The sequence below is a fragment of the Falco naumanni genome, chromosome 4 (genome assembly GCF_017639655.2).
Source record: "Falco naumanni isolate bFalNau1 chromosome 4, bFalNau1.pat, whole genome shotgun sequence".
NCBI lineage: Eukaryota > Metazoa > Chordata > Aves > Falconiformes > Falconidae > Falco > Falco naumanni.
In genome coordinates this window covers 89441171-89464455 of record NC_054057.1, presented here as the reverse complement: position 1 = coordinate 89464455, position 23285 = coordinate 89441171, and the positions used below count along the sequence as shown (strand labels likewise).

Here is a 23285-nt window from a genome sequence, read left to right as displayed (position 1 = left end):
ACCCTTCCTGCTCGTACCACATTACACACTCCCCCTTCATTTTCAACTGCAGAGTCCTGGTCCACCTGGACACAAGATTCCTGCAAGTCTTTGACTTTTTTTTTTAATTTGGTTATCATAAATCACTAGCAGACTTCGTCATCTTACTGTTTATCCTTTTTCCAAATAATTTATTTGGAACTCTATTGAAATTCTCCTTTCTTTTGTTCCCTTCCTTTTCACCAGTCATTAATCCAGACAACAACCACTCCTTATTCTTCAGCAGCTTCTTTTCTTCAAGAATTTCAGCAAGGGACCTTTTCCAAAGCCTACAAGACACCAAAGGTACCGTGCCAACTTACACACATGATCACTGCTCCTGGAAATACCTCCACTAGATTTCTGAGGCGTGACTCTTCAGAAAGCCATGCTGACTCCTCTCTTGTATCTGCCTACATGCCTGTCATTCTGGTCTCTACTACAGTTTCAACCAGCAAGTCTGTTTTTTAAGTCAAACTGCTGATCTGTTCTCTGAAACCCTCCAGGAGTCTTTAAAAAAAGTCATCACATTTTCCACCTTTCATTTCTCTGGCACTGACGCCAGTTTAAGCACCAGGTCACACTCACTGCTAGTCACTTGACAGTTTTATATCTCTGTTTCTTTACTATTCTTGGATAAATATTATCTGGAAAGACTTAAGTGATAGTCCCTTGTACAGATTTGCTCTGCAACATCTAATGACAATTCAGTTGGATAAGGTTCCTCAGGCTGGCAACGCCACCACCTGCCACAAGAAAATCTCTAGTCTAAGCTTTTCCATAACTAGTACCAAGACAAAGCAGCCAGCTGGCCTTTGGCTGTTACCTCAGAGCATTTTTGCACCTCACTCACCTATTCCCCTTCACATCCTGCAGCACACTGCTTTCTCATGATTTTGGAGAAGTTTTTGTTCACTTTGTGTCTTTAGCAAGTTGGAGAATTTTACTTTGCCTGCCTTACCATGGTTTTACATTGTCACTGTCCAGAGTTCAAACACCTCTCGAGTTTTCACACTGAGATGTGATGTTTACTTTGTAGAAAGTCCTGCTACTTTTCTCTGCATTTTAACAGCGATGGTTTTTTTGTACCTCTCTACTGACTTTTGGGAGGGCACAGTTGTGTAGAAGTCCACAATGAGCTCCTATTTTAGACTAAAATGCAAGGATGGATCCTCACTGAGCAGAACTCACCATCACTGCTTTGGTTACCTTTTTAAAGAGCCTGATGACATCCTCACTGATTTGTGACAGCCGAACGATGACGTTGTTCATGAAGATGTCATTCAGGGTAGCGTGATCTCTGCTCTCTCGCCGCGTCTGTGTCAGAACCAGGTACCAGCAGTTCACAGGGGAAAGTAGATGCTGATCTTTCCTAGGGAATTGGGGGGAACAAGAAACAAAAAAATCAAAAAGGTCAAGTGAACAAGTCAGAAAGGGATGTAATTTTCAAACAAACACTATCAGTCTATTAGCATTGCCTTCCTCCACTGCATAGATCTGCTAGAGTCCATCGTGCCCCCGAAGTGTGAGCTCCTCTTGGCTGCCTCCCCTCCCCAGCAACCGCTGCAGCATCCAGCCAAGCACCTGGTGGCCCCTCAGCATGGCTGTCGGAGCCAGCCCACCCCTCCAGCACACAGCCGTTGAGCACTACAGCCTCTCCTGCCAGACTGCTCCGACAGTGCTGGCCCCATCCACCTGCGATGATGACACCCGGCCACAGCATCTCCTGCTGCTGCTGCCCTTTGCCTCCCTGTGCCCAGGCCACAGCCACCCAGGGCAGCGGCGCAGCTCTGCAGCCGAGCCAACCGGCACACCACGGACTCTCCAGCCACTCAGAGCCACATCCTTTTTGTGGATACCACAGGGTCACTGGTGCAGGTCCTGCTGCTGGCCCACAGCTGCTGCTCCGACCCAGCAGACAGCCTGTGCTCAGACACACGGCTACTTGCCCACCAGCCGACCACAGCAGGACCTCCTCTTTCATGCAGGAAAGGTGCTTCGGCATCTCTGCCAACACAGAAGCTCCCAGTCTAAATATTACGCACAAGGGTTTGTCCTTACTTACCAGCCTCCCAGAGCTGCCGGTGGCAGGACAGAGGCTTTCTGTGCAGATGCATGCTCTGACGCTGACCCTGGGCACAGCCCTGTGCTTCACAGGTATACATGGACCTTTGCATACAATCTGCCCTACACAGCTTGGTTTCTCTGCTCTACCTTGATGTCCTGGGACACCCAGCATGGTTTCTGGTCTGCTGCTCCATACCTATGCTTTTAAAAAGTGTGGTCTGAAGAAGGTCAATTAGCAATATTACAGTCATACAGTGCAGATGCTCCGGGCAACAGCTCTGAAGGACCTGGAAAGTGCAAGTCAGCTAGAGACAAGGCAAGAGCCAGTCCTCTGCCCCAACTAGGCTGGGAACCCATCTGTGGCCCTGCTCCAGTCTCCAGGAACCTCTTTCAGAGTTTCTTTCAGCTGTTCAAGTGCTTCCCACAGGGACGTATGGCAGCACAAGAGCCAAATCAGACTCCCAACCAGACCCTTCCCAAACTGGGTGCTCTGGAAGATGGTACAGGAGAAAAGACATCCCTGGCAATCCCTTCAACACTCGGCAAATGAGACAGTTCTGCTTCTTTTTTCCACTCTGTGCTATTAATACAGCTGTCGCTCCCATATTCCAGAAAGAGCCCATTTGCCACACAATCTGTTGTACCGCATTTAGTCCACTAAACAGTGCTGGAGAAAATGTTTTGCATCCAACGTTACCACAAAGTGTCTGTGCACAATATGAATACATTCACATACGCTGAATATTCACGACAGTCTTAATCCAACTCACGCTGCAGTCAACAAAGAGATTGCCCTGAGCGGCAGCAGGCATGGGGCAAGTGGCCTGAAGAGCCCCTACGAGCCATGCAGCATCCTCAGAGCAAGCTTGTCCCTACCCGGCTCCATGGGGCGAGACCCTGCAGAGGGGCATCCCAAGACCCTGACTTGCCTAGAAGCCAGGGGTGGTCAGAAAAACTTTCTTTTGAGAGAAATTTCAGCAAACATTTCACACTTGATTAGAGCTTAACTAATTTTGATACATTCCATCTCAACACTAAAAGAAGCATGCATTGCTCTCCATGTATTTTAGCTTTTAGCACTAATGGCAAATTAATCAAAAGGGAATCAAAATTCCCAGAAATTATATAACAAACAAAACATTTCACCCTGTCCAACTGAGACACTTTGAGATAGATCCTCTAAATAAGGCAGCCAAGTAATGTGCTCCAACATTTCACTTATGCTGCTTTCCCTGGTCAAACCAATGCTTTCCTGCAAGACATGCTGGTTCCAGAACCTCCCCTGACACCACCCTGCCTGGGCAGGTCTCCCCGTGTGCCGACAGCCATGCCTGATGGACACATCCAAGCCCCAGAGGCTTCTCCCTCCCCAGCACCTAAAGACACGTACCAGCTGCCCAGGGAGTGCCCGCTGCTTCACCCAGGCTTGGCAGCCTGCACCCACCAACAGCACTGGCAACACGGCCTCAGCTCCCCTGTGCTCAAACAAGACTGTCTCTCCCTAAAGTCCTGCAACCAGAAAGCTAGCCCATGCCCGCTACAGCTACGCTGTGCAGCTGAAGCCTTCAGACACATACTCCTCCTCACCCGAGATGTCCTTGCCCATGGCACCGGGGTGGGCAGCGCACCTCACCCCTGAGCCCTGGGGAGGAAAGCATGGTGACTCCATAAAATCTCCGTGTGCACATACAGACAAAACCACAAATAAAAGCATGAATGAGTCTGGAATCACCTGGAATGACCACGAACAGCCCAGCAGCAGCACCGTGGCGTTTACCACCATGAAGGGCTGGGCACAGCCTGCTGCACATGGCTGTGCAGGGACAAAGGAAGAGCTGAAGACACCGCATTTCTTAAGAATGTCAAAAGCCTCGTCAGAATAATTACATTCATGGGGAAGCTGGGGAAGCAGCGCAGATGAACCTAATAAAGGGCAGGTACAAAGCAGTCTGGAAGAATAATATTTTAAGGGAGTCTCAACATGGAGTGAGACAGTGAGGACTCAGCAGTAGTGTGCAGTGAAATGAAGCTGCCCCTATTAACACCATCAATACCATCACAAACCACCAGGCACTCGCACCCAGGTGTTTTATAAAGGGGGAGAAGCACTGTCACCTGCACAACACCACCCTTCTAATATTGCAAACACAATAAGCACTGGCAGTGCCGTAATAAAGCTCTCAGCTGATGGAACAGGCACCCACCCCCCGACAAGCCTTTGTGGCTCCATCTCTAAACAAGAGCACCTTCCCAAGCCCATACTGGCCAACTCCTTCCCCACAACAGTTATCCCCAACGCATGGCACAGCAGCGCCCAGCACCACACAACTGACTTGCTAGTCAGATGCAAGAAGAACAGCTAGCAATTGAATGGCAATTCATTTTCAGCAGACTTTTGCTTAAGACAAGAGTAAAAGCTTTGCTCACCAAAGAGACCGACTAAACAGATTAAATGGGATTTAGTAATATGGAATAAATAGGATTTAGTAGTGTAACAGCAGAAATAGCTGCTCTTGCAGCTGGAACAGGAAAAAGATCACAAGGGGTTAGAGAGAGACGAAGACTGTAAAGAGCCAGGGGCTAGCAAGGCTAAGGGCATCAGGCAGACAAAACCCTCCATTTTCTGGGAAAGAAGCTAAACAGCAGCTGTGGTCTTTGGCCGTTGAATCAAGTGACACTAGCTCATCTTGAGCAAAGAGCATAATCCCATCTGAGAGACTGTTTCACGGACACAGCTGTCAGAAGAAGAGACAAACACTATGGCCAGGGTAGGCAAAGGTGAACTTCAGCTGATGTGCTGCATGGGCGAGCAGCCAGAAGAAGCATCTGCCTCCACACTGCAGGTGCTGCCGCACGGTCCTCGGGGCACAGACACCACTGGCCACATCTCAGTGGCACCACTCGTGCTGCCACAGGACCCCGTGCCCCGAGAAACTGCCGGGGAGAGCTGGTTGTGGCAAGGAATGCAATAAGCATCACAGAGGAAAATCCTGAGAGCTACCAACACACATGAAAGCACCGAGCATCGTCCTGCAGAGCCCAGCCTGACACCTCTGAGTGGGCACACTCGAGCACGCCCGGGGAGCAGGGACCAGCTCCTCCAACAGCGATGGGACAGTGGCATTCACAGGAGCCTTGAAGTCACAGCTGCCAGCCAGCACGAGCTACATATCCTCACCGCAAAACAGTCACCTCCAGACTCAAATTCTGCCTTGAGTTTGTTTGGCTTTTGGATTTTTTTCAGATCTTTTTCGTTTTAACCAAGCTTGACAGTGTGGTTAAATTGAAAAGAGGCTGCTTTTGAGAACTTGTGCATAATCGCACATTCATGGTTTTTACAATTTTCATCATCAGTTTGAGTTTCACACAATTCCAGCAGCCAGTTCATACTTCCTATTTCAAAGCTTTGTTTCAAAATATTTCCACTGTGGATTTGCCTAGCTTCAACACTGTACGGGCGTGTACACAGAAAACATATACAGTTCATTTTTAAAAACTGCAGCAAATTGGATTTCCAGAAACTGCTTCCAAGTCTGAGCCTGTAGAGCAGATCTGTGTGCAGCATGAAGCACTGACTTCTAAGGATTGGACCACATACAGAAACCAGGGTTTATAAAACAGGCCTACTGTTATCTGCACAATCAAGTCAGTGGCTGAATTCAAGCCTCTTAAATAAATAAATAAAAAACCGAAGGGCTTGACTCCTTCCTAGTTCCTGATTCATATTCTCATTGTATTGTTCAAAGAGTGCAAAGCAAGTCTGATTTGGGTAGCACCGGTCAGCAATGCTGTGGGTGAAAGCCTTGGAAAAAAGCATTTCTAGTTCTTTTTATGAACCCTGCACAGTGACAAGACAGACAAGGTCACCACTGATGCTGTTTAGTTTACCCCCCTTTTGGACTGCACAGCTACAAACAAACCTCTAGTGTTTGAGGCAGTCTCTGGCCCATCATTTTGCACCATTTTGCCCCTGGAAACACCCGCTTACTTGAACTGGTGCTCTCTGGAGCTGCGTATCTTGGAGGAGAATCGTTCAGCCAGTTTCTCCAGGCTCCTGGAGTACTCCAGCTCAATCTCAGCCTTCCTGCGGAAGAACTCCTGCAGGTCCTGCAGCAGTTGCAGGCGCGACTCTGATTGCTGCTCCAGACATTTGAACTGCTCGACCAGCTGAGTTCGGATTTCTGCATGGACACGAGAGAGAAGAAAATACAATGTCATCAACAAACTCCGTCCGGGACGGTTGTCCTTTCATGTCTCAGAGCAAATTGGACAGGCCCTGCTAGAGCAGGCTCTCTCACAAGCCTCAGGTTTAATTCAAGGCTTGCTAAAGTCAACAGATTACTTTTTTTTTCCAAGGAAAAGCTGAAAAATTTCATTCACCAATCCTAAAACCTTGTTCTTTGTCAAAATAAACAGCTGTGTAAGTACACAGAAACCAACCTTCAGCGCTTTTCAAGTGCCTTTTTGAAACTTGAAAATTATACTAGAGTTTATCTAGTACTCCCTGAAATCCTGTGTTCTATGCATATAAACTAACATATTATTTCTTGATAAGTAATCACATGAATACCTACCAAACAGCTGACAGTGGCCCGAAGGCAGCCAGCACTGTAAATGCATACTCATCTCACCCACGTCCCCACAGTGCTGCTGGCTTAACTGGCAAATCAAACTCGTCTTTGGCTCAAAGGCTTACAAAGTCTCACACCCTCCGAATTCCAGCTCACAAAACACCACAGACTTTATCTGTTCCAGGTTGGGTTTTTTTGCTTTCCCATAAAGCCCCTCAGACACTGTGACACATACACTACAACTCCCGTAGCCTTTGCCACAGAGGGGCTTGGGTGCTCGGAGGACAAGAGGGGACGGAGCCCTGGGCAGCCCCCATCTCTGCCCCAGCATTGCCAGGGCTCCTGCTGCTGCTGCCTGCACCCTGCAAGGAACAGCCATCCCAGAACTGGCAGAGACTTCTCCAGTGTGAGCCTTACCCAGCACCGCCGTAACCGATCACCTCAGACACACTAATCCTGTCCAGCACATGCAAATTATTGGAAGACTGGTTTAACGTTTCTCCTCTTTACACATCAGAGCTGTGTTTTTCACCTTCATCAACCTCGTTTTGAGGATTCTTCTCTCCTGTGGTAAAAGGCCAGTGTCACTTTTTCCAGCTGCCCCTTCGCCCATACCACAGCCTGCTGCAAATCCCCGACGCTTATCCTGGGAAGACAGGCAAGCACCGGGGAAGGCAACGCTCTGTCAGACCCCTCGCCCTCTCTGCAGGCGGAGTAGCGCAGCACCCGTGCAAGGGGTGCGATGGAAACACACCTTCCAAACTGCTCCCCGGCCACGGGGAAGGTCTTCAGCAGCTCTCTGCAGCGAGGCAGCCTGCGCAGGGGAGGCTCGATCCTGCAGGAGCTGCAGCTGGGCTCTGCCTGGCGGGGAGGCGGTGTGCCCGGCTGGAAACGGGAGGCAAAAATGAGACTAGACGGTAGAAAAAAAAAAAAATATGCAGTGAGAATAATTGGGCTGAGCAGGGGGCAGCTGCGCAGCGAAGGGGTCAGAGAAACCAGAATCGCAGGGGTCAGACGACGAAATGGGTCCGTGCCGTGACTGCCTGTCCCCAGACCCCAAGGGGCGGAGGGGAGAGCAGCCCCCCAGCCCCGCACACCCCATCTGCAGCAGGCAGCCAGCCAGACACCTCAGCCGAGCAGGTCAGCTCCAGCAACAGTGTACGACTGCACAAGCTCACCAGGAAAAACCCTGCTTTCTCCCCCCCGCAATGAAAACAGTGCACAGAAACGCACTCTGCTGAGCCGGCACAGCACCTGCAGCCATTTTAGTCCAACAGGAACAGCCTTTTTAACGCTACGAACATTTTTATAAACAATCCGTAACAAACAACATATTCTTTGTCTTTCCCTAAGGTTTGTGATTGAGTATACATTTCTCACTTTGGTCACCTGTAGCTGATGGACCCCAACAAGATACACTTACAAGGCACACCTAGCCGAAAAAGGCAGCGGAGAAGCTTGGCAGCAGGAGCCCAGCAGCACTCCTGCTGCCTTCACCACAGGACGGGGCTCGACAGGGCCGGAGCAGCACACAAAGGCACCTCGGAGAGGCTCCAACCCACCCTGTCCCCTCCCCACCTCCCACAGAAGTGCCATTCGCTGCTGCCCTAACGCTAGCAGCGACAGCACCACCGCCAATTCAGCTCCCTCCCTTCCATGCCAACACTACTTTTTCCTTTCCAAATTGGTGCCTAGATCCCCCCAAGCTCCACGCCCCACCAAGTGCGGGGGTGAGGACCCATCTCCACCTGCTCCTTGCCCAAGCATCCTACAGCCTCCTTGCATGGTCCTGCAGAGCAGTGCAACCCAGAGGGCAAATCCTGCGCTCAGCCCAGGAGCCCTGGGGCCGGCCAGCTGCTCCCTGCGCGCGCAGCACCCCCAGCCCCCGCTACAGGTGCTCACTGCTCAGGGAGCCGTTTCTTTTTTAACGTGAAGGACCAGACCCACACCTGATGTAAGCTGGCAGGCAGCTCTTAAAACACAGAGTTTGGCTGATTTATAAATCCACAAATTTCTGGCCCTTTCTGGGAGGCAAGGGTAGGGTGGCAACAGAGGGCGCGAGAGCAAGAGGGCGAAGAGCATGATATTGGTGGCACCAAAGCTTAGCATTTCAATCAGCATCACATCCCAGCTCAGACAGCGTCCAGGCCACAGATCACAGCTTTCCCTCCATCACCTTATGGTCTTACAACACATTAATGAGTAACTCCCAAACTCCATACATCACTAGAGAAGATGCACGTGCACATACACGCCGAAGAACCACGGGTGGTTACTGGAGAAGCTATGCATTAGGGTCGCCAAGCTGAGCAGCCCCAGGTTCTCTTTCCCCAGAAGATTTTGGGCTCTGTTATCAGCCAAGAGGTCCACAGACGCAACAGGAGAAAGGAAGATGACTGATATTAGTGGGTGCATGCCTCTCCATGCAGCTCAGGGATTTCACCATGCCACAGGACGGTGGGCTGCAGCGGGCTCCCGGCAGGCAGAGGAGGCAGCGGCTCCCAGGGGACTCCAGCTGCTGGCGATTGCAGCAGGAACCCTGGGCACAGCCAGCACCGCAGAGCCCTCGCCTGCCCTCCCACACTGCGACAGGGTACTTGGCCACCTGCAAGAGCCACCAGGAACGGACTGCAATCGCAAGCTTCCTGGGTGATCTTCTGCCTGGATTTTCTGCCACAACAGGAGCTCTGCTTTCTTAAACTTCTGGTGCAAGGCTGCAGCACATTAACTGTCACAGCCTATGTGACAGGAGGGTTCAGCCTCTACTAAGAAGAAAGTCCTAAAATTGGTAGAGCTCTTTGGCAAGAGGACTAGACCTCATCCTGCATTCCTTCTGCAAAAGTATGCTAAGAACAAATGGTAACTTACCCACAAGAACGATAGCAAACTAAAAATACCTGTACTGCCTGAGCACACGCACTTGAAATCACTGCACTGTAATCGGGAAGCTCAATGACCTGAACGAAGATAATAGAGCAGTGTCACTCCAATGCTTGAAATAATCTTCACTATGCATACACATATATATGCGCAGAAGGCAGGCTAGCCCTACCAGTCGCCTGCCAGCATAAGGCTGTCCCACAACTCTGCAGCTACAGCAAGGCCCTATCCAGAAAACCACTACTCCATACTGGATGCTGAATTAATAAATTGTTACGTAATGATGATGCAAAGCACTGACTGACATCACAAAAGATCTATGGACAATTTCAAGCTCTCTACATTTGTGAGAATCCCACGTGAAGGACGTTAAAATTGCTATTACAGGAATCTGACAATCTGCTATTTTTCAACATTTCTTTACAGAACAACTACCATGCAAGACTGAGCCTGACAGGTGAACGCAGAGAGCTGCAGGAATAAGACCACCTGCAGCAATCTCATTACTCTGTAATTTAACGATGGCAGTAATGGGACTGGAGACCACAGGCTGCATGAAGGTCACCTAAAAACAAAAACTCCTTGGAAGCAACGAATGCTGAAAGCTCCAAAGTTAATCTGTCACCTTCTGTGGGATCCTCCTTGGGCATTGCTTTTACAACACTTCCTTTATGTTCTTGATGTTTTATGAGAGGATAGGACAATTGTTCATAAAAATGCATCTGAAGCACATACACAGCCTTGGTGAGGGACCCAACACACTGCACTTGGCCACTAGCAATGCCAGCTTCCATACCTGAAGTCTGCCTAGATAACTGTGTAACCATCCCTGCAGTAGCCAAAGCACTATAACTCATTTCTATCCTACATCCTCCATCTGCAGACACAAGGATGCTGGACACAGGAGCCAGAAGGGCCAAGGCCCCAGGCAGAGGAGAAAGGGAGATGTGCAGCAGGGATGGTCAGGGCTCCCCTGTGACTCTGGGCATCTGCTACACACAGACATCAGCCCTCATTCACAGCTGAGCTGCAGAACACCCTGAAAGGAAAGACAATTCCACTATACATATAATGCCAGAAATACCCTTTAAGAAAAGAAAAAAAAAAAAAAAGAAAAAAACATATAATGCCAGAAATACCCTTTAAGCAAAAAAAAAAAAAAAAAAAAGAAAAAAAAAAAACCCCAAGAAAAAAAAAAGGGCTACAAAAAGAATTGAGAAAAAGAAATTCTCATCACAAATGAGATCTACGAATGACTGGTATCAGAGTGTCTTGGTCTTTACTCTTGCATCAAAACAAGCAGTATCCCATTCCTATGGTATCCAGCACCATGCTTCAACAGAGCTGCACACCTCACAAACAACACTGCTTCTCCATCCCCTCCTCTTCATGTCTGCGCTCAGACACAGAAAACAGATTTGCTCCCCTTGCAATGGCACTTTCTCTGGGGAGAGAGGAAGGATGCTTTAATGCCACACAGCAATATTTAGCCTGGTTTTGCCACAGAGATGTGTGGGAATGCCTGGAGAAGCTGCATGAACTTCCAGAAAGCGGTACTCTTATCACACCTGAAAGCTGGTCCAGTCCTTGGTAGCTGGGACTCCAGCATTTCTGTAAACCTCGGCTATTTTTCAGGAAAGATCACACGTATGCAGCACCGCAGCTCTGATTTCATCAGGGAGACTGCTCTTCAGGGACGCTGTTGTGCAAGAGCTGCGATGCCTTGTGGGATCAACGGGAGCCAACCACCTCCGCAGTCACGGCTTCTGACAGCTCCCTTGCTTTCCACCCGAGCAGAGCCGGGATGCGAGATGGCAGGCTGGTGCTGTCATCCACTGCTCGCTCCTCACAGCAGCTTCCCAGGGCACGGCATGCCTGCCACGCTGCAGCGCTGCTTCACGCACACCGGCTTTTGAAGGCAAGCACTTTCCCCATTACACAACTTGTGCGGTTTAACGACGGCATTCACTGGAGCTGAGGGTGGCAAAGAGTAACCACCTTTGAATTAAGCCTCTTAAAAACCCACTGCTATGTTCCTACAGGATACAAATGTACCAGTTTCATAAAGAAACATTTTTAAAACCTTCACATTCCCCTGCCGACAAATTTCCTTCCCACACAAGGTCAGTGGAAATTTCATTACATCCCATATGGATTTTACATTCCCACTCCTGCTGGTGCCAACGCAAGGCTTGCTTTACAGAGCTCTGCTTTCCTGAGCAAGTTTAATAAAGATTTTTATTTAAAAACACAGATTTGGTCTCTAGCTCCCTTTTCACAGGGGATTACAAGCCGAGGTGGTCTCCAGTGCAGCTCTTAGCACCCCGACAGTGCACTGAAGCACAAGGAATACCATAATGCTTCTCCAATCTTTTCCATTTCCTACCTCTTCCTATTCTTTTCCAGATCTGAGCGACTGCTGCTTGCCTGATCTTTGTATGTGGCACAAAGATTTCTTCTTGGCTCTTACGGGGGTCATTTAAGGCAGTGCAGACAGCAGCAAGCAACGCAGAGACTCACCGAGGCTCTGCAGCTTTCACCAACCCCTTCTCCACATAACAGGAATCCGCAGGTTGTGCCTGTGGGACCTGCAGCCAGCTGCCTTCACCAGGGGCTTGGTGAGGGTCTCCACCACCTGCCCGTGTGCCGTGCTGTGCGCTCTCAAGCCCAGCACCGACTCGCCAGGACCCAGCTCCCTCTTGCCCATCCTCCCATGTGTGCTGGCTCACCCCAGAGCCCTGGTACCAAGGAGGACTCAACAATGGCACGTCAGTCCCACCGGCTGGAGAGGACACTCTTGGGCATCCGGGCACCATCAGCAAGGCACATGTTGACCTTCATCAACAGAATTTCTTTGTTTTCTCCCCTCCCGTAACGTGTTGCTTTTACACTTTCAAGTCTCCTTGCAGAAGTTCAACCAGGCCAGTTCCACATAAGCGCGTAGAGGCAAAGGACAGTCTCTCCGGGCACATACAGCCTGCCAGCCGTGACCCTACAGCCACTCCGCTACCAGCGGTCACACAAACAAAAGGAGATGGCCACTGACCTCAGGAGCTGCTGCTGCATGTTAAATGGAAAACGTTTGTGATAGAAAACAAAATTAAGGGCTGCTGGTATCATTAATGCAAAGACAGGAACAATAACAGAAAAAACAACATTCTTCAGGGCTCCAGAGGTCTCGGAGCCAGCCGCTCACAAACACAGCCCCCGACAGTGCCTGCATTGTCGCTCCCCTGCTTCCATCGTTACTTTGCTGCTGCATTTAAGAGGCACCCTCCTTTCAATTAAAATTAACTTGCTCTTAAGTAGCCTTTTCAGATAACCATGAAAAAATACAGGCAGGCAGAAAAGCCTTCTTCTGCCTTCATGCCCGCTGCCTAGGGAACGGCAGGAGCAGCCGCAGGACATCCATTTTCTCCCGCCTGCACGGTGGAGCCAGAGATCAGCCCCACCAACGGAGCAGCCACCATTTGCTGTTTGATCTCAACAACCTCCACCCTGACCCTCTCCCTCTAACCCGGCCTGCTCACACACTGGAGATGGAGACAGCAGATCCCCAGTGATCCCAAACCCAACACACCTCTACTGACATCTGGGCTGACACCCTGGCAGGCACCAGCTGACAATCCAGACCAAAACCTGCACTGTCTTTGCCAGCACTTTGCAAGCAATTTTCTGGCCATATCAGCACAAGCTGCATCAGCCCTGTCCATCATGAAAGAATTAACAAACCTTTAATTACAACCTTCAACCGAGTGCAAATTATGTTTCCCATGTTAGACAAATATCTCTTCAGCATCTGACCCCAAAACATTAAAATCTGGAAGACACAGCTAGAAAGCAGAGGACACTCATGGGAAGAGATCACTAACCGTGCTTCTGTAATTGGCAGGAGGGGAGTCATCTCCAGGCACTCAACTGACATGCCTCACGGAGAACCACCTTTAGAAATTACTGGAGTGACAAGCCCAAAGCACAGGCAACTGGGAACAGAAAAGTTCACATTTCCTTGGGCTACAGTAAAGTCTACAAAGAAAAGAGCTAGGCTCTTAAAAACCTGATGGATGCCCACCATCGCTCAAGGACTAACCCCTTCGTTCCAGCTCTCCGGCAGCAGGTGTGCTCACAGCCAAAAAAACCTGCCTAGGGGACAGTTACATGGTGACAGGTTGGCAACTCCTGGAATTCACGTAACGGTGGAAGGTCCGTATTTACACTGAATAAAAATAATCTGGGAAAGGGAAAGTAAATGGGATGCCTCGGAGAGCATCACAAAGCTATTCCGCAACTGCTAAAGGTTTCTCTGAGAAATGACCCAAACTAGGCTCAGACCCTTCCTTGGTTCAACTAGGATATAAGTTTTTTTAATATCCCATGTTGCAAGCTTCCCTTGCTAGATTAAAAATCAGCTCCTTGCCACAAAGAGCAAACCTCACCAGGAAAACTCTCCCACTCTGCCTTCTGCCCAGCACTGTCAGGATATGAACAGAAATGCTGCAGGCCCATGCAAGGAAGACTGCCACCTTGCAATTTGTTTTTCTGAACTTAGAATTTATACAAACTTTCAGTAGAAACCAATAAACAAAAACCTACCAAACTGCTTTAGGAAGAGCTGAAAGCATTTGCCAAAAAGCAGAAAGCAAAACGTTAAAATTGTGTAGCTGGTCACATTCCCAGCAGTAGTTAGTCTGAAATGCTCCCACGATTTAATTCAAAGTGCATGAAATCACAAACAGTGACAAAGGAGAACAACACAGCAAGCTGTTCTGCAAACAAGGGTGCTAAAAATTTTGAGTACCCTTGAGCTCTGCTGGGCAGCTGGCTTTCAAGGTTTGCTGCTTTCCCCCCCCCCCCCCTCAGTTTGTTTGGTTCTGTTCATAAGAAAGGAGTTTCCACTGTGAGCAGTCTTTATTTAAAATGCAAATCCAGAGGTTGAAAACGCAAGAGATATGATTTCCTCAGCTCTTCTGAAGCACAGCGGCAGCATGTTGAAGAAAACAAAATTCCTTGGCAAACCAAGGAGAGCCACAACACTCAAGACGGGCTGTGGGACTGCTAATCCAGCCGAGAGAGATCAGAAGATCTGGAGATTTGACTTTTGTAAACATTTTCAACTCAATTAGCCCATATCACAGCCAATGACTGCTCATTATTCTTAGGCCACGCACGCAGGCACGTGAGATGTCAGCAGCAATCCCATTGCCCAAGGAGACACACTCCAGCACCAGGGTGGCAGCCAGGATGACAGGACCACGTTTAGCACAGCCCAACCAGGGGAGCATGGCCCTGCAGAGCCCCACCATCGATCCAGGCTCCCGAGACCCCAGGTATGGCATGGGTCTGTCAGCCAAGGACCTCCGAGAACGCTCACACCCCTTCCAAGCACGACAGAGGGGATGCAGAAGGAAAGCGAGCGTGACTGCCACAGCCAGCCCCGCGACACAGAGCACTGTGCACGGGCTGATGTGCCCGAGCGGTGATAAACCCACCAGCAGCAGCCTCCCACCGCCAACAGCCAAGGGGTACATGAATGTTAGCGACAGCACAGAGATGAGAAAAACCTTTTACAATCAGCCTTTGGCAGGTTTGTAAATGAATGGCAACATTTAAAAAACTGCAAGCAAAACCCCGAACAACCCCAAAACCCACCCCAAAACTTGACGGAGCTACTCAAAAGCCAGCTCAGGAAAACAACAGCTGAGAGCGTGTACAATTGCTGCCTGGAGGGGAGCAGACCAAGAAAGGAGCAATTTAAAACTGAAGAAAGAGTATTCACATAAACTAGAATCATAGAGTCAGTTAGGTTGGAAAAGACCTTTGAGATCAAGTCCAACTGTTAACCGCAGAACTGCCAAAATAGATGTAAACTCACCATGAAGAAAATTAGATGAGAAATCGGAAGAATTGCTAAGATTCTGGGTCAGCCAGCTAGAGGTGCAGGAGAAGACATAGCTACTTTGGCAGTGGCAGTCAGTAACACCGTGAGTAACATGGTGCTGCTCATGGCAATGGCTGGGTGGGATGGCAGGGCAGCCAGCCCCTGACAGCTCTACAAGCCCACCACTGGGCAGGGGGCTCAAAGGTGGCATGTTTTGACATTATGGTCACTACAACCCAAGTAGAATGCTGAGCCTGGCTGAAATTCTGTGTGCGTGGTTTGGAGCAAAACAACGTGCTTCTGCAGCAAACTGTAAAGAGCTACATGGAGGAAGCAATTCTTTCCATACGGGTTTTGTGATGCTAGGCACTGTTCCTCCTCCAATATTATAAGATTTGCAGTCGCTCAGACAGTGTTTTCTATCATGCAACAGCCTCTGCAGTGTCAGAGTGTAAAGGTAGTGTTTGATGTCAACAAAGAAGCCCATTGCACAAAGTGCCAGAAAGATCTCCAAGGAAAGGTATTTTTTGGCTGCTTGCTTAACCTAAGATTTCCCTCCTAACCAGTGCGATGGCCACTGGCCCTGGATAGCCACAGCGCCCTGTGCCCACAGACGGCCACGCCGTGCCCAGCTCTGCGTGCCCACCAGCTGCAGCTGAGCCCTCTCCCCCACTGTGCCGGGGGGCTTATGCACGCATCACAGCAGCAGTGGCTCACGCAGGGGCCCCATTCAGCTGACTCTCAAGGGCACTTCTGTTGAACTTCTGGAAACACTGATCTTCAGAAATGCTGGAGTTCATGTGATCACCACCACAGCAAGACCAGCTCTCGTATGTTGAGGGACTTCTGCATTTGGCTTGGAAACTGATACTCACTGGTGTGCCAGCAAAAGGGTAAAGCGAAGGCAATCCCCTAAAGCTTTTCAAGACTTCAGAAAAGTGTTGTCTGCGTTGATGTTGACATCTTGGCCAGCAGATCAGGGCAAGTCTCATTTTTTCCTTTCCTAGGCTGTTCACCTCATCCATTCTCCACTGAGGACGATGCTGGCAGCCACGCACAGAGCCCAAGAATGATTACATGCACCCAAATAGCATACCTCTGACAACAAGGATGATGCAGTGTTTTACAAAGAACAGAATTATTTTGTACAAACCATGGCCAATTTGAGCACTCATATTAGAAGTAACATGCTTATGTGGAGAGGTCAAGAAATACACAGAGCATGCTCATCTCCAGTTCATTATTAACAGGCTGTTCCTTCAACCAGTCCCACCCTCAGCTTGCTAAAGGATATTTTTCATATGGTGTCATTTTTTAAATATAACAATCAAAGTCTAAATGAATGCCACTAGATCAATGCAGCTTTTACCAGTGTCATTATCATTATTATTATTTATTCCTTCTGTCTTCATACAGTTTACATTCTCCTGGGCAGCAGAATCTCCAAATTTCAGGCATTTACAAATGCCATGTTGAAACCCCAGCCCCAGCTGAGATTGTGGCAAAACTCCCACCAGTTCAATGGGGCTAGAATTTCATCCTTTTGCAATAAATGGAGCAAGTGAGACAATCTTGTTCTCCAGCAGTTATTTTGCAAGTCTCCCCCTCTTCCAGTAACCTCTGGCTCCAATACTTCTTACCTCAAATGCTGATAAGGGCCAAGCTCCTTAACTGGCACCAAACCCAGCGGAAACCAACACCAGCAGAAGTACAGTGCTGACTCATGGTGTACTGCTACTCTAGAAATTCCTTTCTTCATAAACAATAAAATATCTCAAACAAAAATTGCCAAGCAGTCACAAGCTAAGTGATGGAAAGTATGATGCTCCACAGCTACATTTACTTTTGCTTGTCCCATCTTAGGTCAAAGTGCCACACAAGATGAACAGTGGCACTTTTTCTGCCATACCATCAATGTGACGGTTGCAGCCTAGCACTGTGGCTTTATAACAACCCACGCACTCACTCCAGGAGCCAAAACTCAGTTGGGTCCCAGCAGAGCCCGTTGCCAGAAGAGAGGTGAGGCTGTGTGCAGGAGCCAGGGTCAGCCCCTGGACCTGTTGCAAAGTTGACATATGGGTAACACATGACAAGGGTAAGATGGACCTATTAAATAAACCCAATTTTACCCAAGCAAAAATTTACCCAGAGAGTCAAGACTTGTGAAGGTGCATAGTCTGAATTGAAACACCAGAGACTACAGGAGCCAAGCACGCTCCAGCAAGCAGGAAAGCCTGAAGCTGCAGACATGGGGATGCAGTAAAGCTCCAGCCGGCCGAGCCAGCCAGGAGCCCCGCAAACCCCAGCACCCCCAGCTGCAGCCTGTGGCCGGGCCCCTGCAAGCGAGCATCCTCCTCCTCGGGGAGATGTGGGGTTTGGCATGCTGCCCCTCGCTAGCCCCCCACCACAGGGTGCTGCCTCCAGCTGCTCAGACAGGCACAGACAAAAGCAGAGGTTTCTCTAGCAACGGGCTGGGATGGCAGCCTTCAGAGACCTCCTCCTCCTCCTCCCCCGGGGTACCGTGCACTTCCACTAACACAGCCGGGAAAGCAGGAGCAAGCCCTGCTGCTGCCAGCCCCCAGCCCAGGGCTTCGGGGGCCGCCCACCCACCACCCTGGCTGCGCCAGGAGCAGCTGCTTTGTGGATGCTGAATTATCTGTCCAGGACAACAGTGCTGTCGACTGATCTTCCAAACGGGCAGCCTAGGACAGCCGTTCCTCTAACATATGTTTCACCCTACTGATTTGTGACAAGTGAGAAAACATGCTTGGCAACAAAAGCCATTATTTTCCTCACAACTGGGATTAGACCCAATAGTTTATTGCAAATATAACATGGCAAGTTGGACTCGGAGGGGAATCCAATTCTTCTACAAATATGCAATACACTAAGAATGCCATTTGACTCTCAGTTTCTTTTATTTCCCCCTTCAGCCCATTCATATGCTGTCTTCACTAAAAGCCCAGCCCTCTTCACCACAGAATTACCTCTTAATGTATTTTCTAGGGCTTTGTCATCCTGTTTTTCAACAGTACGCACCACTTCCCTTGGGAGAACCCTCACACACAAACATCTAATGCACCACTGGCCTGGATTCAATATTGAAATGCCAGGCAGGCTGTTACCCCGACCAGAGCCCCTGCCCCAAGCCAGGCAGCTGCCAGCACAGCCCAGGCGGTGGCCAGAACACCCCACACGCAGGGCTCAGCCTCCTGCAGTTAGGTGTGTATGAAGACAGGCAGGGCAGAGTGCCCCGAGAGCCCACGTGGCACAACATGCCCACGGGATGCTCCCGCTCCCCTGCACCTCCGGCACGGTGCTTTCATCCACCTGTCTCGCCCTGCTCCGCAGCCAGCTCCTGTCACCCATGTGGCTCAGCAGCACAGGGAATCAAGGGCTGGTGCTGCCAGAGGAGCACCTCTCTTGTGACAGTTGAATCTGGGCCCAGGCTTCAGCAGGTCCCAACAGTGACGTTATTCAGCTTAAACAGCCAAGGAGCTACAAGGGCTGGAGCATCCTGAACGCAGAGCTGCCAGCTGCACGGATCTCCAGAGCACCAGCCTGAGGGTGCCCTCGGTGGTGTGAAAACTTCAGGGAAGGCACAGAGCGAACCACACAAAGCAAGCAAACAAGCCTCCCTCCTTCTCTTACATCTCAATATTAAAGTCCCTGTCTAGAAAAAGACAAGAGATTCGGCTCTTAGTAAAACAAAGAACAAGACAAGTCTTTTATCCAAAACTAGAAGTTTCAGATTTAATTAAAAAAAAAAAAAAAAAAGGAAAGAGAAGAAAACATTTCTCTCAAGTCTGCCAATGCCACCTAGGTTGTCTTCATTTTTCATAGTTTTTTTACGCATGCCTTTAATCCGCAGTCAAAGGGAGCGCGCATCAGGAGCCAGCCTGCTCCGAGCGGCAGCACCAAACCCAGGGCACTTCCACTGAACAGCTCAGGCTGGGCCCTTACGCGGTTCCGTGCTGGGCTGTGTGGTAGCCTCTTAATTGTAACCTAAAAAAGGAAGTGAAAGTGTAATAAATTAGACCTTGAACTGAGTGACTTGTTCCCTCCTGGGAAAGCCCCTGTCCTGGAGGGAGCCCAGGGCAGGGGGCCTGGGGGCAGTGTGCCCCGGGAGGAGGCATGGGGCCATGGGGTTTGGAAGCCTTGACTGGCAGCTCAGGGCAGCTGGGGTCAGGAAAACACCGCTGTCGGTTTGCTGCTGAACAAGGCAGTTTCTGGCCCCTGCCCAAGCCCCTGCTCACTCGCTCACTCCTGGTGAGGGGGCACAGCCAAGTCCCAGGCTTTCCTGTAAGCCTGGACCAAGAATCCTGGCGCACGACAGGCTCCCTACCACGCCTGCAGGAAAAAAGCAATCAAGCCATGAAGAAAAATTCCGTTTCTATATGGATATTTGCATAAACAGTTTTAAACACGGCATCTTTCCCTTCAAATTAGTTCCAACCAAAGCAATGCGATAGAAATGCACCAGCTGTGCTGGTACCCTCAAGAGCTGTGCACGGTTATACTAGAGGGCAGGTGCCCAACGCCACACACCCCATCAATAGCCCAAACAGCTATTGTCCCAACATCTTCACCAGTGGCCATGCCAGCGCCACAGCCTCTCTCTCCTCCCAGCAATGTGGCAGCCTGGCAGGAGGTTACTGCCTTCTCCCACCAACGGTGGCCACAACACAACTGGAACACGCTAACTACTGCTTATTTTTCTCCCTCCTGATCTCTCCAGTTACCTACAAATTTTGTTTCTCACAAGATTGCCCTGAAACTCAACTCACTCACAGAAAACTTAAGTGTGTAAATAACTTGGTTCCGCCGTTTTCCTGGGCACAACAGCCCTGAGCAAGACAGGTACATGCAGGCTGTAGGGCAAGCAGGCACACATCAGGGTGCACTGTCTGGTGTTTCACCGTCTCCTTCATTAGGGTTTCTCCATTAACATACCGTGGTTGGCTTGTCATAGCAGCAGCTACAAGAATTACCTCTGCATACATCCCCTTTGAGGGGCCCAAGCGGAGTGTGGGTAAAAGTGAGTTTATAATGGCTTTCTAGCCATCTGCATGGAGCATAAATCCCATCTACCAGACTGCATTCCCAAAACAGCATCCTGGTGCAATCCCAGCAGACCAGGGGCCTCCTGACCCCATGGGAACTCGGCCAAACACAGGCAAAAGCTGAAGCAAGGGCAGCAAGCATTATCCTTTTCATGAAATCTGCTGGTTCCTGTATCCCAATATGAACAAGCTTTCCACCACATAAGTAACCACTGGTCAGAAGGGTTCAGCAAGGTGATCATGCTTTCACTGTCAGAAAAGCCAGTGTCACTGCACAGGGACAACATGCAGCAGCTTTCTGCAAAGCAAGGCAAGCTGAAGAGTCCACTACTGTGACCCTCCAGCTCTCCCAAGCAGCGGCACCCTAACGTGAAATGTCACCAGCAGAAACAGACTACCAGCTAAGTCAGTGTCTTCTTCCTACACACACACACACACACACCCCTGCAGAAACCAGGAGAGAAGAACCTGGAGAGCTCAGAGCAGATACCAGCACAATGGTCTGCAGAAACGTTGCTCCGCTGTGGAGGCAGCCTCTCCCAGCTCCACATCAAATATGAGAGAGACCCCTCCCCCTCATCCCTTTTCTCTCTCTTAAATGAGGCACAGACAGTCACGCTACAGCAGCCCGCACTTCTCAGGAAACCACTGTAGCAAGGGCAGCAGGTTAGGCCAAACTCAAAATGCTGTAATTCCCCTCCCCTCCCATTTTCACGTTAAAATTCAAAATGCAACTGAAAGAGCCATAATATTTAAAAAATAAAGCAACTGAATAATTTTTTTTCTTCTACACTTTAAAAATGTAAGTTAGTAAGGAATTCTTCATGAGAAAAGCAGATGTAGGAGTAGAGCAGACGTGATGAGAAATAGGTTATGATCTGACACACTCTGGCTGGAGCTAACGCAGCTATTTCCATTTTACTGTTCATTGGCACTTCAAAGAGGGGAATTCCATCCCACTAGAAACCATACACCAGAACTCACGTATCTTTCTAGGTCACAAGATATCTTCCTAGATGACAAACAAGACTACTGCCATGGAATAATTAAAGACAAAATGTGACTGCTAAGGCAGCACAGGCTGCCGCTGTAGGACACCGTGCAGGCACAAGGTTTGTCTCACCCGGGTATTTGCTGCTGTGCAGAACTTATAGCCAAAATCATCAGTGGCTTTTAAATTAGTCAGCAGTGCTGTGAACAAAAGGAAAAAAAAAAAAAGAAAAAAAAAACCACAAGACAGACACAACAGCAACTTTTCCAACCTATACACTGAAAATTTCACAGCATCACCCTTTTCCCCAAGAAACCTCTCAAATCAAGTTAGTCCTGGTTTAAGCAGAACACCATGCTTACAAAAGCACTGAATTTGGCTTAAGACTTAGGCAATGTCCTCTTCCTAGGGCCAAAAGGCGTTGTGAACGGCCTCCAGGAACATCTCAAAGCAGCCGCGAGGCAGCAGGGTGAGAGGAGAACTCCCTGCCCGTCCCATGCCACCTCACCCCCTGTGCCCAGGCTGCGCGCGGCGACCCCAGCCCAGGCACAGCAAGGGGGTCCCACGTGAGTGCCCTGCCTGAGGCAATGAATGAGCTTCAGCCACGATCTCACCCACAGTCCCGGCAGCTGTAAGCCCTCTCACCAGACCTAGTAATAACTGAGAGCAGAACTGGCCCGGTTCATGTACTCAGAACATGATCCATTTTGGAAGCACCATTGAAAAACCAAGGTTTTACTCAAAATAATGTACTGGGACTGCAGCAGCACGGCCAAAGTTGAACTGTTTTGCAGAGCATACACCAGACGCTATCAGCAGACCCCTCCATGTCCCTGGAGGTGGTCTGCCCAGTCTCTTTCACAATCCAGCTCACAGGGTGAAAGAAGCCTTCAAAAACAACAGAATTATTTCCATCAGCCTCTCCTCCCCATCGTGACAGTGCTCACCAGCAGCAAGACTGAAGCTTCTTTTTAGACGTGCCTGAAACATGCAGGAGATGCTCTACCCACCTTTACCTGGGGAGGTGCTCCTCACACAAGCCACTGAGCAGCCCCTTGTTTTATACAGAGAGTGAAGAAAGATGAAGGAAGCTTCTGCATATCTGAGAACAAAGATCAAAGCTGAGGTGGTAACAACGAAGCCTTGAAATAATTAAAATAAGCTGGGCAAGCACTTAAGAACAAGGAGCCAAAGCTCTGCTGCCGAGAGCCACCTCGGCAGTGCATCTCGCACATTGCTCCTCATGTACTCCTGCTTCCTCTCCTTCTGACCCACACACGACAGCAGCCACTTCAGCCGGCGGCATCTGCCATAAGCTTTTGTCATCCAAACCTACAGGAGTAACCAACGGCACATTTCCCTTAACAACTGACTCTGGATGCAGAGCTGGAAAGGCCAGCCTGGCTCACGGAGAGGCACTACCCAGCAGCAGGGCAGGTCAGTGTTTCAGGGGAAGCAAAGCACCCCGTTTCCTCCCTCTGCACACAACATGCCCACGCTCAGGCTACTCTGCGCTGCCAGGACAGCCTGCGCGGCTTGGGCAGGAAAGGGAGGAAAACCAAAAGCCAACCAACCAAGGATACCCAAACAGTGTCTATTCTTAACTTCAGCCGAGCCTCAAGACCAAAATTTTCCACGGATAAAGACTGTCTGACAACAAATATAATGGTGTGTTGCAATTATGTTAAATTTAAAAACAGAAACAGAAGTTCAAACCCCACGTGGGTGCCAGATGGGAAGCGTAAGCCCACTGTCCCAGAGGGCCGGGCACCCGCAGCCCCCCCGCGCTTTGGGAGCACTGACTGCAGCCTCTCCAC

General features: G+C 49.6%; 1 protein-coding gene across 4 annotated transcripts in view; it reads right to left on the bottom strand.

The window, feature by feature from the left end:
* Positions 1-23285, bottom strand: part of SRGAP3 (SLIT-ROBO Rho GTPase activating protein 3) — a 127901-nt gene that overhangs the window by 59214 nt on the left and 45402 nt on the right. For all 4 annotated transcript variants that reach the window (XM_040591568.1, XM_040591569.1, XM_040591571.1 and 1 more), the window contains exons 2-3: positions 6074-6266; positions 1228-1390 (exon numbers count right to left, since the gene is read on the bottom strand). In XM_040591568.1, coding sequence (XP_040447502.1) covers positions 1228-1390; positions 6074-6266 — 356 coding nt within the window. The remainder of the gene's footprint in view (positions 1-1227; positions 1391-6073; positions 6267-23285) is intronic.